The sequence below is a fragment of the Spea bombifrons genome, chromosome 12, assembly GCF_027358695.1.
Source record: "Spea bombifrons isolate aSpeBom1 chromosome 12, aSpeBom1.2.pri, whole genome shotgun sequence".
In the NCBI taxonomy this organism is placed as follows: domain Eukaryota; kingdom Metazoa; phylum Chordata; class Amphibia; order Anura; family Pelobatidae; genus Spea; species Spea bombifrons.
In genome coordinates this window covers 27,587,455-27,600,636 of record NC_071098.1, presented here as the reverse complement: position 1 = coordinate 27,600,636, position 13,182 = coordinate 27,587,455, and the positions used below count along the sequence as shown (strand labels likewise).

The following is a 13,182-nucleotide window of genomic DNA, read 5'->3' as shown; positions in this document are numbered from 1 at the left end:
AATATCAATGTCCTGGTTTGTTCTTCAGGTCCTGATTTACTAATTTCAGTTATTGCCAGTTTCTTCTAGTTCTGGACTGGGTCCCGGAGAAATTGCAGGCATTGTGATTGGAACACTTGCTGGGTTGGCCATTGTTGGAGCCATTGCTTTCGCCATTGCTTTCTTTGTCGTAAAGAAGAGAAAAGGTACGTCTGTTGTATTTTAATCCCATTTCACCAAGTTAGTCGCTTAATTCTGTTTAATTTAAACGTAAAACTCACACACAGAAAAAATGCAAATAATAGAAATGCAAGAGATAGAACTAGATGTATTTTAATTATAATTACATTTGAATTTATATTTAATATTATACTTTATATTTCACTATAAATATGTTTTAATTGATATTTAATATTATACTTAATTTGTATTTAATTCTAAATATATTTCAATTGATATTTCATATTAAACTTAATTTATATTTCATTGTAAATATATTTTAATTTATATTTAATATACTTAATTCATATTTCATTATAGACATACTTTAATTGATATTTAATATTATATTTAATATATATATATATTTCATTATAAATATATCTTAATTCATATTCCATATTATTCTTTATTTAGATTTCATACTTATTTTAAGTTTCATTATATAAATATTTTCGTAGATATTTAATATTATACTTAATTTATATTTCATTACTGTTACCCATCTGCCGTCTGTTTCCATGCCACCGCAACAGCCTCCACGGGGGAGATGGAGATGGAGGCAGGTAAGTAACAATTACAAATATATTTTCATTCATATTTCATATTTTTCTTAAGATTTCAAACTTAATTTATATTTCATTACAAACATATTTTAATTGATATTTAATATTATAATTAGTAATTTTTTATTATAAATATATTTTAATTCTTATTCCACTTTATTCTTTATTCAGATTTCATACTTAATTTATATTTCATTATAAACATATGTTAATTTATATTTAATATAATATTTGATTTATATTTCATCACAAATATATTTTTATATTTCTTTCTTTCTTTTTTTCTAGCAGACACTCCGAATGATCATATATACAAAGAGCTAAATACGTCACCGACAAATGTATATGATACAATCATTCTTGGGGGAGAGGTAAGGACTCGGGGCTGCTTCTCATATAAGCCCAGATGTGTTAAGTGTAACAAGTATTGCAACTTTCAATTATAAATTGATAAGCGATGCAACGATTCAGGAGCCATATATCTATCCCAGGCATGTTTAAATCCCCTAACTGTATTAGCCTTTTACCACTTCTGCTAGAAGGCTGTTCCACTTATCTGTAGTAGATTCCTACATTAGCAATAATGCAATAACTGCATTATTAACCTCTGTGATAAATGTAAAATGTTTCATGGAACTTATTTACGGAATTGGACTCTTCCTGGCAGATGGAGGCAAAACAATCAACCAATGAAGGAGCCAGACCTTACAAGGTAAATTTCTCACAAAAAAAATCTAAAATAGACTACTGTGAGCAGCCAATGGGATGAAAGAGATCACAGATATATACTTTAGGTTAGAGGAGAGGGAGTCGTAACATCCCGGGGGACTCGCCAGGTCTCCGGGTCATGGCGTGAAGTCTCCGGGTCATGAGAGTGGTGTTTAGAAGTACCCGACTCCCACTCACTTCCTACGCTATACCCATCACATTTAAATCCCGTCACTGTGTCCTCAGCATACCCCAGGAACTTCCCAAATGAGTGGACCCTATTGAAATGAGACTCTTGAAATATTAACCCTTTAATAAGCCGTCGTGAAGATTCTATGTAGTGACTCGTGAAACGCGTTGCCCAAATGGCTCTAATACCGATTCTAATACTCTATTAAGTCACCTGCCTTCAAGCAGATATATCAACCATAACACACTGATAGTAAAAGCACCAACTGGGAGTCTTATGTACGATCACAGCGGTGTCCTAACTCTGACCCATAAGGCAGGGTTTTTTGAGACATTGAAATATAAGATATTCAGTGTAAGAACTGAATAATATTTAGTGACAGCGCATTCTGATCAGCGCTAATACAAATAAATCCAGCCAATAACAAAATCATTACTTTTAACTTTTTCTTACCATTTTAAACACAATCTGTTATATAGATCATTATAGAAAATAATAGACTACAGCTCAGCCTTATGCATTACGGTGAACATTGACTGATTAATCTCTTTTTACAGCAACAGCCGCCAGCGTTAACGGATGACAAAGTATACAGCCGCGTGATAACCATACAAATGCCATATAATGGTGTAAATACAACATCCAGTAAATACATACAATAAATACACACTCTTACTCGCAGTGCTATGTGATACATTTGTAATCCTGTCTATACATCCAGTTATTGTATAAATGTAAATATCTCCTTAGTTTCTACAAAAGATGCCATTCTCAGTAACATACTGTACACCCCAAGGTTTCAGGTATCTAAACCAGGACATGGTTATTGGTGAGCGAAGCTACAACCAGGTGAGGCTGGGCTTTAGGTGGGACCAGGGGCACCTTTCATACCCTTTGCAGGCTAGTGAATAAAATTGATTATATAATCCAACATAATATTAAAATAATGAAGAATACCATGTATACATACAAACTCTTGTCTCTTATTCCTGTTCCAGCAAAGCCTAATGTATTTAAAGCCTAATGTATAAGTACTAAGTACACCTGCTCCTTCTTTTTGGTCCCCAAACTCCCCTTATACATCCCAGTTGCTCAGAGGTATATCTTGCCCTGCCTTTTGCCAGGGGGACTAAAATCCCTGTTCCTCCCAGGCCAAGTTGCTCAGACCAGTTGTTTGAGACTCAGACTGAATGAAGAGCAGCTGCCCTTCATTGGTTGATGCCAGAGGAGCCCCCTGCCGGCAACCAATAGAGTCGCTCTTACGGACCTTTAAATCCTGGCGCCATGGCTGCTGCTGAATGTTACAGCTTTAACCCCGTATTAACCCCTGCTAGAAAGCCGCCAGAAAACATAGAGAAAAACGAACACAAAGAACAGGCGAATATTCGTGGAATATGAAGATTTTTTTTCCCGGACGAACATGAAGACTTTGCCAGAGCCCAAGTCTAGTTATCACTATATAGCGCAGGGGGGTTATTATTGTATACAGAGCTGGGAGGTTATTACTGTATCCAGTGTTGGGGGTTATATGACTGTATACAGTGCTGGGGGGTTATCACTGTATACAGTGCTGGGGGGTTATCACTGTATACAGCGCTGGGGGGGGTTATTATTATTACTATATACAGAGCTGGGAGGTTATTTTCTTTCTCTTTGTATACTTTGTAATAAATACTAAGGAAATATACAAAATATGCATATGTTACCGTCACTTTAACTCACATCGACAATGGGAACACCATGAACATTTAAAGGCACAAGACAGCTCTCAGTAATAATCAGAATAAACATCAATTTAATATAAAAAAATATAATCTCTTTAATACCCATAAAAACCCACACAAAATAAATATTAAAAAACATAAAATATGTAATAATAATACCCATAAATACAAAAGTATAGAGCATATAAATCACCAAACCTCACTCCCTCTCACCTCTCACACATCATTCCCATCACACCAATTTTCATAAAACATCTCACTCCCTGCATGATGGCATCTAAATTTCATGGTACATATTGCAGTGCGGTGTGTCTGATAACCCCAGGGAGAATGCTTTGTGGTGGAATAGAGGACATTCTGGGATTTAGTTTGGGTCCCTGGTGTGAAGCGTTTGTTTTGGAGAGACGGGAGGGCCAGAGCTCCACTCCACAGTTTACTTGCAGCAGGTGGGGAGTCCAGTCCGGGTGTTCTGGATCTCCCAGGTGGGTCATCACCTGTTGGCAATGATCAGCGGGAGGTGGATATAAAGTTTCCCTGTGAGGGACTCGGTGAAGAGGACTCAAGCAGTGAGTGAGGCGGCATTTCTCTCCCCAAGAGTCTACAGAAATATTCCTTAAGAAGAAAAAGGTCTCTGCTACATCTTGTTTTGTTGGCAGCGGGGAAGCCGTCCAACTATAGCCAGTTCCAACCGTTAGTTATTGCTCAGAGAGCGAGGCTTTGTTTGTTTTATATTTATGTTTTGTTTGCCGAGCCTTTTAATAAAAAGAACTATATAACGTGATGCAACCTTGTGTGGTATTCCCAAGCCTAAAACTGTTTGGTTATATAATCCCAGCTCACAACACTCACTAGCATACTGACTCCAACTAGATTGTAAGCTTGCAAGAGCGAGACCCTCCTCTCCTTTTTGTATCAGTTTGTTATTGTTTGTGACTTTAAATGATTCCACTGTAATGTAATGTACTCACAAACACATAGTAACATACTTACACGCACTAACATACTTATTTACACACGCCTACATAGCTTTATTGACTCAGGAGGGGGGAGGCCAGTGGCCGCTTTCTGCTCTCTTGCCATCATCACATGCTGCTTTGTCTGAGGGCCGCTATATGATGTCATATCAGGAGAATAAATAGAGCGCAGCCTGGGAGCGTAGTGTCAGTGGGGTGCTCCGTTACTCCGGTGATTACAGCCTATATTCTCTGCGGGAAATGCATTGGTCTGCGTGCGCATGCATGGGGTATTCACTGGCAGCCAGCTTTAGGAGTCCACGTCTGTATGAGATTTCCAGAGGCAAATCTAACGAGGGGTCCTGTGTGCATAAACAGAAAGCGTTCCCGTCTGTAACTTCGGGGGCGCTTTCCTGCCACTGATTGGCTGCTTCAGGTAGGCAAAACTGGGATGAATCTCAGCCAGAGGAGGTGGTGCCGTGGTAGAAGCTGCAGCTCTGGAGCGTCTTCAGCAGGAATGCAGGTTTTGGATGAGGAAATAAAGAATATATATTAAAGTATTTAGTGAAATCTTATGCAGGTTTATTTGTCATGGAGTTTTTTGCATGAAAAACACAAATGGAGTCCGGAGCGTCCCTTTAAGAGCTTCTTCTCTTTTTATTACTGATAATAATCAGGAGAAGGCGCAGCTCTGAACATTCACACCCATTTACACCGCCAGAGACTGAACGCAGAACAGACACATAAACCGAGGGAGCAAAAAGATGGGCATCTGGCAGCGTCTCCTCAACTGCACGCTTCTCCTCTGTGCTTTGGGTGCGTATCTGGAGATCTAGGGGTTAATAATAATTCTGCGCAGTATAAATGTCACGGGGGGGGTGGGCAGTCTGGGTCAGAGAGCTTACAGTCTGTCGTAAAACGTTACATCGATAGAACAGAATGGGATGATCGGGACTGTAATATTCACTATGTGTCCATTTATACAGGTCCTGCGTCCTCTCTCCGAAATGTGACCGGGATTCAGGGGGGGTCGGTGGATCTGTCTGCGAATCTCCTGCTTCCTGAAATTCAAAATCGTTTGATTACTTGGAACTTTAAAAGCAGCGTGCAGATTGCAACACAATATACAAATAATCCTCCTTTTTATAATCCCGGGTATGAAAACAGATGTGAACTGTTTGAAAATTCAACCCTCCAGTTGCGAGACCTGAGAGCCGCTGATCAGGGGGAATACACGCTGACTGTCCAGGATCTCACTTCTTCCATCACAAGAACGGAATCCATCCGTCTTACAGTTTACAGTAAGTAACAAGTTGCCCTATAATTAACCCCTTAAGGACGAGGGGTATTTTGTGCTACAAGACCAGAGCAATTTTCATGTTTTTACTGTCTTTTTTTCAGCCATTATTTCCTTCTTTCTCATTTAGTGCACCCACACAAGTTATATATATTTTTGGCAGAGCAGTTTTTTTTTAAACCATATTTACATATTCAAGACATTATTTCTTATTAAAATAAAAAATAATGAATTAAGGAAACACATTTATTCACAGTGTTTCAGGTATATATAAATTACCCACAGCTGGTACAAATGGGGAAAAATGATCTGATATGAATCACGGTGTATCACTGTTTCTTGCTGTTCTGTCTCTCTAGAACTCTCTCAATCTGCACATGTGATTGGTTGTAGAAGAGATCACATGAATAGGGGATCTGCTGTAGACTGATCTCCTCATGACACATGCAGAAAGTGTTACCTTTAATTTTAATCGGAGCATTTTCCTGCCACTGATTGGCTGCTCTGGGTAGCAATATATATAACAAATGGGGGCCAGCTTGGCATCAGAAGATCTCTTCTAATGTCCTTCAAGATTGTCCGATCCCAATGGGTCTCATGGAAACTCCACCGTAACTTTCTTAGTTATTTAACTCATGGAAAACTGGCGAGAAAGTTTGGGGGCTGCAATTATTTTGACGAGGAACTGAATGAAGATCTGTATGGTTGGAGACCCTGAAACGCTGAACGAATAATGAATTCTCTGCTCGCTCTAGAAGAATGAGGGGTCTTGAGATTTCTCCGGAGTTATGCCCACAGAGTTTATCTTTGCCACGGAGAGGAGCTTAGTAGACAGACCCAACTGTTTTCTTTTAATGTAAGAAAAGAAAGAAATGTTTGTTCAATTAATTTGAGAAATTAGTTTTTCACTTCTTCTGTTGTCTTTGTTAATAATTTACTTGTCTCAATCGATTTCCTTGACGGATAACTCGCATACTAAAGTCTCAAGTTTTATGCAAATAGAACATGATAATAACAGCCAGGTATAATCAGAATAATCTTTGCTCACAAGTAGATAATGACATCAGCCAGTGATGTCATTAAAGGGACACTCCAGCCATCATATGCATTTTAATGAATCCTTCTATAGTGGGGGTGTCAGGACATTAATTAATTAATGGGACATGTCCCATTAAGGTGACAAAATATAGAGTTTCCCAAGAATCTAACCTTGTTGTGTAAATCTGTTGGGATAGAGGGTTACTTCTAATCATAGAGGGTAAGTTATGAATTCTCAGCGATTTCGTGAGATGAAGGATTTTTTCAGTACTGATGAGTTTCTCCAGAATGAAGGACTGAGCGGCCCTCACTTAATGCATAGTCAACACAGTAAGATTAACAGGGTTATCTCACATACGCCTCGCGTCTATGTCACAAGCCTGCGCGGGATGTTCTATATATTCACTGCAGAGATGAGAAGAAGCAGAAGAACATAAAGAAACCATTCCAACCAGACATAGTGATCGTTACATCAGTGTAATAATGGATGTCTATAACGGATCATCCCGCTGATCTTTTTGCACTGATAAATTGACTTAAGGGATTTATTGGGATGATAATTAAATTACAGTCAGAAATCAACCAAATTGTTTGTTTTCCACCTTGATTCCAGGTATTCTCACACCTCCAAGTCTCACTTTTCTCCCCGCTAATGAAAGCTATCAAATTAATGGCACGAATGTGACTCTTCGCTGTGATGCTCGGGGTCAGACTGTGGACACTTACAGCTTCCATCGTGGTCAAGAAGATGCGTGCTCCCAGAACCATGTGACCTGCACGGGCCCCCACCTTAATTTCCATCCAATCATAAAGCACGATGAAGGGGACTATACCTGCACCATCCATAACCCCATCAGCAAGAGCACCAGCAGCTCCCTACATGTGAAAGTGGCAGGTGAGAGAACATTTCCGTTGGCCTAATAAGTTTAACACCAGAATTCCAAGTCTCGCTAACTTGATAAATAATAATGGGCGTTAAATTATACCGTATCTTCTACATTAAAAGGATTCTCCGTGGCAGATTAAGAGTCGGGGTAGGATTTGTTCCATGGGTTATAAACCAATTAACTCTGGGCCAGTCTTATCCCCAAGTCCTTGAAGGTGACAAACACTATATCTTTTAGTAGGTAGAAAACTAATCACAAAGTTAAATATAGTTCACTTTTGTATTTACTATATGCGTATAATAACATTATAAAAAAGAGAGTACAAAAAATCTAAATATATATTGCGTCTGTCTTCTGCTTTTTCAGTTCCTGTCTCTGAAGTGACGATACAAAGTAACACCAGTTCTAATGAATTGCTCTGGACTGGAAAGGATTCGGTGTCGCTGAACTGTTCGGCTCTTGGGACAGATGTCCGATTCTCTTGGAACCACAACGGGGTCCCGATGCCCCCAAACATTCGATACCATCTAAACCAAAACAACTCCACCATCATTATTACCCCCGTCCAACGCGATGATGATGGTCCTTTCACCTGCGTGGCAACAAACTATATAAATACTTTGACAAGCCCACCCCTGAATCTCAACCTGGCCTGTAAGTAACATGACGGTCTGTGGATTGTAAAATATTCTTCATATTTATATAAAAAAGATGTGTATAAAAACAATTCTCAGAAAACGTTCTTATAGGTGTTGATTAACTTGACCCCGGCTCTTCCATGAACCCACCCTAGAGGAACTACACCAAACGGGGTGGCCATGTTTGAATACAGCTGGTAGATGTTGCCAAAAGGGCTTGAAGTACAAGGCAACCAAAAGAGATACAAAATGTGGGCAAGAAATAATCCTTGGGTCAGAAATGGCAGCTAGGTTCCCAATTGAAGGGTCAAAACTGGAACTAATAATAATAATAATAATAATAATAATAATAATAATAATAATATGGATATCCATGTAAATGGTAAAAGAGACGGTGATCTTATCCTGGATAATTTTGTTGGAAATGGTGCTTTAGAGCGATTATCAGATAATGCTTTCTTTCCAGGTAGAAGAACTACTAATATCTTCTGCTATCATTGGAAATTTTAAATTCCAGTAATTTACAGGAATTTTTTTTTTTTTTACGTAAATCACAATAGCACCATTACTGGATCAAATCATTACCCTATTTCTAATACCCCAATATACACGTTACTAGTGCATAATGGCATAATTCTGTGCATAATGAGTCCAAGCAACATGTCTCTCTTTCTTGTTTTCTATCAGGGCACCCTGAAGATCACATTATATGTTCTGCAAGTAAAACCGATCACACAGTGCAGCTCCTCTGTTCCTGGACGGGGGGTTTCCCTGCCGCAGACGTGCGAATGCTCTTCCAAAATCAGAGTGAAACGGGTCAACACCAGGTTATCAGGAATGTGTCTTTGAACTCCATCAACCCCAGAGATGATTTGTCCTGCTATGGTGCCCAAGGTGGACAAGAGGTGTCCTGTGTGCTGAAATTAGGTGAGAGACCATAGATTTTCTCTGTGGACACCAAGTCACATTTCAGAATAAAAATGTTGGGGTTGGGCCCCTTATTTTTAAGTTCATGAATAAGATCCATCCTGATAAAGAGAACTTTGTTAGTAACTATGGCATGGGCGGAAAGTAAAGATACCTGACCCATAACCTAGTGATGAAAGACTTTATTTATTGGCATGAATCTTGAGGCTGACTTATTGTGGGTGATAAGAAACGCTGACTATGTGTCTTTTGATCATTAGATATCCCACAAGCCGCGGGGTTCACTAATCACAGTAGCACCGAAGCAGTTGAAGGAACATCAGCCACTATGACAGTAAGTCTGATCCCCGGCCCTTCTGTGCTTAACGCTTGGGCTGTACAGCCAGAAACCCAAATCCTTCCTTCGACGTTCACCTGGTTCAGCTTCACATCAGAGAACAATTCTGTTCCCGAAGGGGGAAAGTTCATGGTGACATCCACTGATTATACGTCCAATCTCACAATATCTTCAGTGACGATGAATGAAATCGGAACCTATGAATGTAGAGCTGAGAATCTGTTTGGGAGTTCGAGCTTCTTCTTCATTCTTAACGTTACAAGCGATAGAGGTAAGAAGCCGAACATGAGCTAAAAAATCTGCTCACCTTCTACATCAATCCCACTCAACCTCCTGATGGAGTGTAAGATCCCAAGGGCAGGATCCTTTTCTTCTCTTGTACCGTAATGTCTTAACTTAATAATCTTATTGTCAGTTTGTACATTGCTAGTTTTTATTGTTAACTTTCTACTTCCTAATTGTTAAAGTGCTACAAAATATGTTGACGTTCCATAAATACACGAAATAATCAGTCGAAGAGCATTCGTTGTTGATCACCCTAAGTGGCAGCCTGATGTCCTGGAGGAGCTACAGATCTTACGATTCACAGACAGAGCCCCAGTGCCTAAAAACATAGGCAAGCAAAGAGTTCTTAAGGCTGAACATAATAAATATCAATGTCCTGGTTTGTTCCTCAGGTCCTGATTTACTAATTTCAGTCATTACCAGTTTCTTCTAGTTCTGGACTGGGTCCCGGAGAAATTGCAGGCATTGTGATTGGAACACTTGCTGGGTTGGCCATTGTTGGAGCCATTGCTTTCGCCATTGCTTTCTTTGTCGTAAAGAAGAGAAAAGGTACGTCTGTTGTTTTTTAATCCCATTTCACCAAATTAGTCGCTTAATTCTGTTTAATTTAAACGTAAAACTCACACACAGAAAAAATGCAAATAATAGAAATGCAAGAGATAGAACTAGATGTATTTTAATTATAATTACATTTGAATTTATATTTAATATTATACTTTATATTTCACTATAAATATGTTTTAATTGATATTTATTATACTTTATATTTATATTTCATCATAAACATATTTTAACTCATATTTAATATTATACTTAATTTATATTTCATTGTAAATATATTTTAATTTATATTTAATATACTTAATTCATATTTCATTATAGACATACTTTAATTGATATTTAATATTATACGTAATATATATATATCATTATAAATTTATCTTAATTCATATTCCATATTATTCTTTATTTAGATTTCATACTGAATTTAAGTTTCATTATATACATATTTTCATTGATATTTAATATTATACTTAATTTATATTTCATTACCGTCACCCACCTGCCGTCTGTTCCCACGCCACCGCGAAAGCCTCCACGGGGGAGAGGCAGACCCCCCTCCACCGCACGGTCATCTCAGCAGCCACCACGAAGGAGAGGGAGGCAGGTGAGTAACAATTACAAATATATTTTAATTCATATTTCATATTTTTCTTAAGATTTCATACTTAATTTATATTTCATTACAAACATATTTTAATTGATATTTAATATTATACTTAGTAAATATTTTATTATAAATATATTTTAATTCTTATTCCATTTTATTCTTTATTCAGATTTCATACTTGATTTATATTTCATTCTAAACATATTTTAATTTATATTTAATATAATGCTTGATTTATTTTTCATCACAAATATATTTTTATATTTCTTTCGTGTTTTTTTTTCTAGCAGACACTCCGGATATACATATATACGAAGACCCAAATCCTATATATGAGACAGTCTATAATACAGTCTATGATACAGTCATTCTTGGGGGAGAGGTAAGAACTCGGGGCTGCTTCTCATATAAGCCCAGATGTGTTAAGTGTAACAAGTATTGGAACTTTCAATTATAAATTGATAAGCGACGCAACGATTCAGGAGCCATATATCTATCCCAGGCATGTTTAAATCCCCTCACTGTATTAGCCTCTACCACTTCTGCTGGAAGGCTGTTCCACTTACCTGAAGTAGATTCATACATAAGCAATAATTAATTAGCAACAATTGGACTCCTCCTGGCAGATGGAGGCAAAACAATCAACCAATGAAGGAGCCAGACCTTACAAGATACCAAAAAAAATCTAAAATAGACTACTGTGAGCAGCCAATGGGATGAAAGAGATTATATATATATATACACACACTTTAGGTTAGAGCGGAGGGAGTCGTAACATCCTGGGGGACTCCCCAGGTCTCTGGGTCATGGCGTGAAATCTCTGGGTCATGGGAGTGGTGTTAGATGTACCCGACTCACACTCACTTCCTACGCTATACCCATCACAGTTAAATCCCATCACTAGACCCACCGTCTATGTCCTCAGCATTCCCGGGAACTTCCTAAATTAAGATTTTATGTAGTGAAACGCGTTTCCCAAATGGTTCTAATACCGACCTTCATGCAAACCTTGACTTGTCATGATTAAGGCTATACTCTATTAAGTCACCTGCATTCAAGCAGATATATCAACCATAACACACTGATAGTAAAAGCACTAACTGGGAGTCTTATGTATGATCACAGCGGCGTACTAACTCTGAGCCATAAGAATGGTAAGGCAGGGTTTTTTGAGACATTGAAATTTAAGATATTCAGTGTAAGAACTGAATAATATTTAGTGACAGCGCATTCTGATCAGCGCTAATACAAATAAATCCAGCCAATAACAAAATCATTACTTTTAACTTTTTCTTACCATTTTAAACACAATCCGTTATATAGATCATTATAGAAAATAATAGACTACAGCTCAGCCTTATGAATTACGGTGAACATTGACTGATTAATCTCTTTTTACAGCAACAGCAGTCGGATAAAGCAAAATACAGCTGTGTGATACTCTGACAAACGCCATATAATGGTATAAATACACCATAAAATAAATACATACAATAAATACTCTTACTCGCAGTGCTATGTGATACATACTCTTTTAAAGGTGAAGTGTAACGCTGTGTAGAAATAAGTCAAACTGCCATGTGTACAATGTTATAGAAAATAATGTGATTACATGAAGATTGTGAATTAATAATTAATTAACGATGAATTTTCAGTACAGAGCAAACCTTATAAAATTTGCTTCAACTTCATCATAAAGAGAACATTATAATATAATAATATTTTCATCAGGCATTAATGAAACCAGAGAACAGTAAGGAATGAGCGCCATCTCGTGGAAACTATATTTTTCCTCCTGGGAGTCGGGATAAACTTTTCTTGTTTCAAAATTGTTAACCCCTTATACAAAAAACAGCATAAAACGAAGAACAAAAACTAACACGAAGAATGTACATGAATATTTGCCTGAACTGAACACAGGAACCGGCTAATATTCGTGGAATATGAAGATTTTTTCCCCCGCGAAGACTAACATGAAGAGTTGGACGATGCCCAAGTCTATTAAAGACCTTAACTCTTGTAGAGGGGGGACAGAACAAGCTCCCCATCAGGAGTTAAAGGGCCATGCAAGCGACTCTATTGGTCGTTAGTACGGACCTTTAACTCTTGGAGCGGGAAGACCAGTGGTCTTCCCCGGCCACATTGCGCCTCCTGGACAGAGGAGGCCCCTGCCAGCGACCAATAGAGTTGCTCGTACGGACCTTTAAAATCCTGGCGGCATAGCTGCTGAGTAGTGCGTACCGCATTAACCCCTTATTAACCC

General features: G+C 38.1%; 1 protein-coding gene and 1 long non-coding RNA gene across 3 annotated transcripts in view; both read left to right on the top strand.

Annotated features, from left to right (window-relative positions):
• The window catches only part of LOC128470771 (hemicentin-2-like), a 30,750-nt gene extending 18,183 nt beyond the window's left edge, over nt 1-12,567 (top strand). For both annotated transcript variants that reach the window (XM_053452696.1, XM_053452697.1), the window contains 7 exons: nt 7,928-8,215; nt 8,887-9,126; nt 9,387-9,734; nt 10,172-10,297; nt 10,842-10,916; nt 11,207-11,301; nt 12,321-12,567. In XM_053452696.1, the coding sequence (XP_053308671.1) occupies nt 7,928-8,215; nt 8,887-9,126; nt 9,387-9,734; nt 10,172-10,297; nt 10,842-10,916; nt 11,207-11,301; nt 12,321-12,365 (1,217 nt within the window). In that variant the 3' untranslated portion in view covers nt 12,366-12,567. The remainder of the gene's footprint in view (nt 1-7,927; nt 8,216-8,886; nt 9,127-9,386; nt 9,735-10,171; nt 10,298-10,841; nt 10,917-11,206; nt 11,302-12,320) is intronic.
• On the top strand, nt 937-2,635 carry LOC128470788 (uncharacterized). Its single transcript, XR_008346057.1, has 2 exons — nt 937-1,135; nt 2,220-2,635. It is a non-coding gene; the product is annotated as an uncharacterized LOC128470788 (long non-coding RNA).
• Nucleotides 12,568-13,182: the final 615 nt, after the last annotated feature.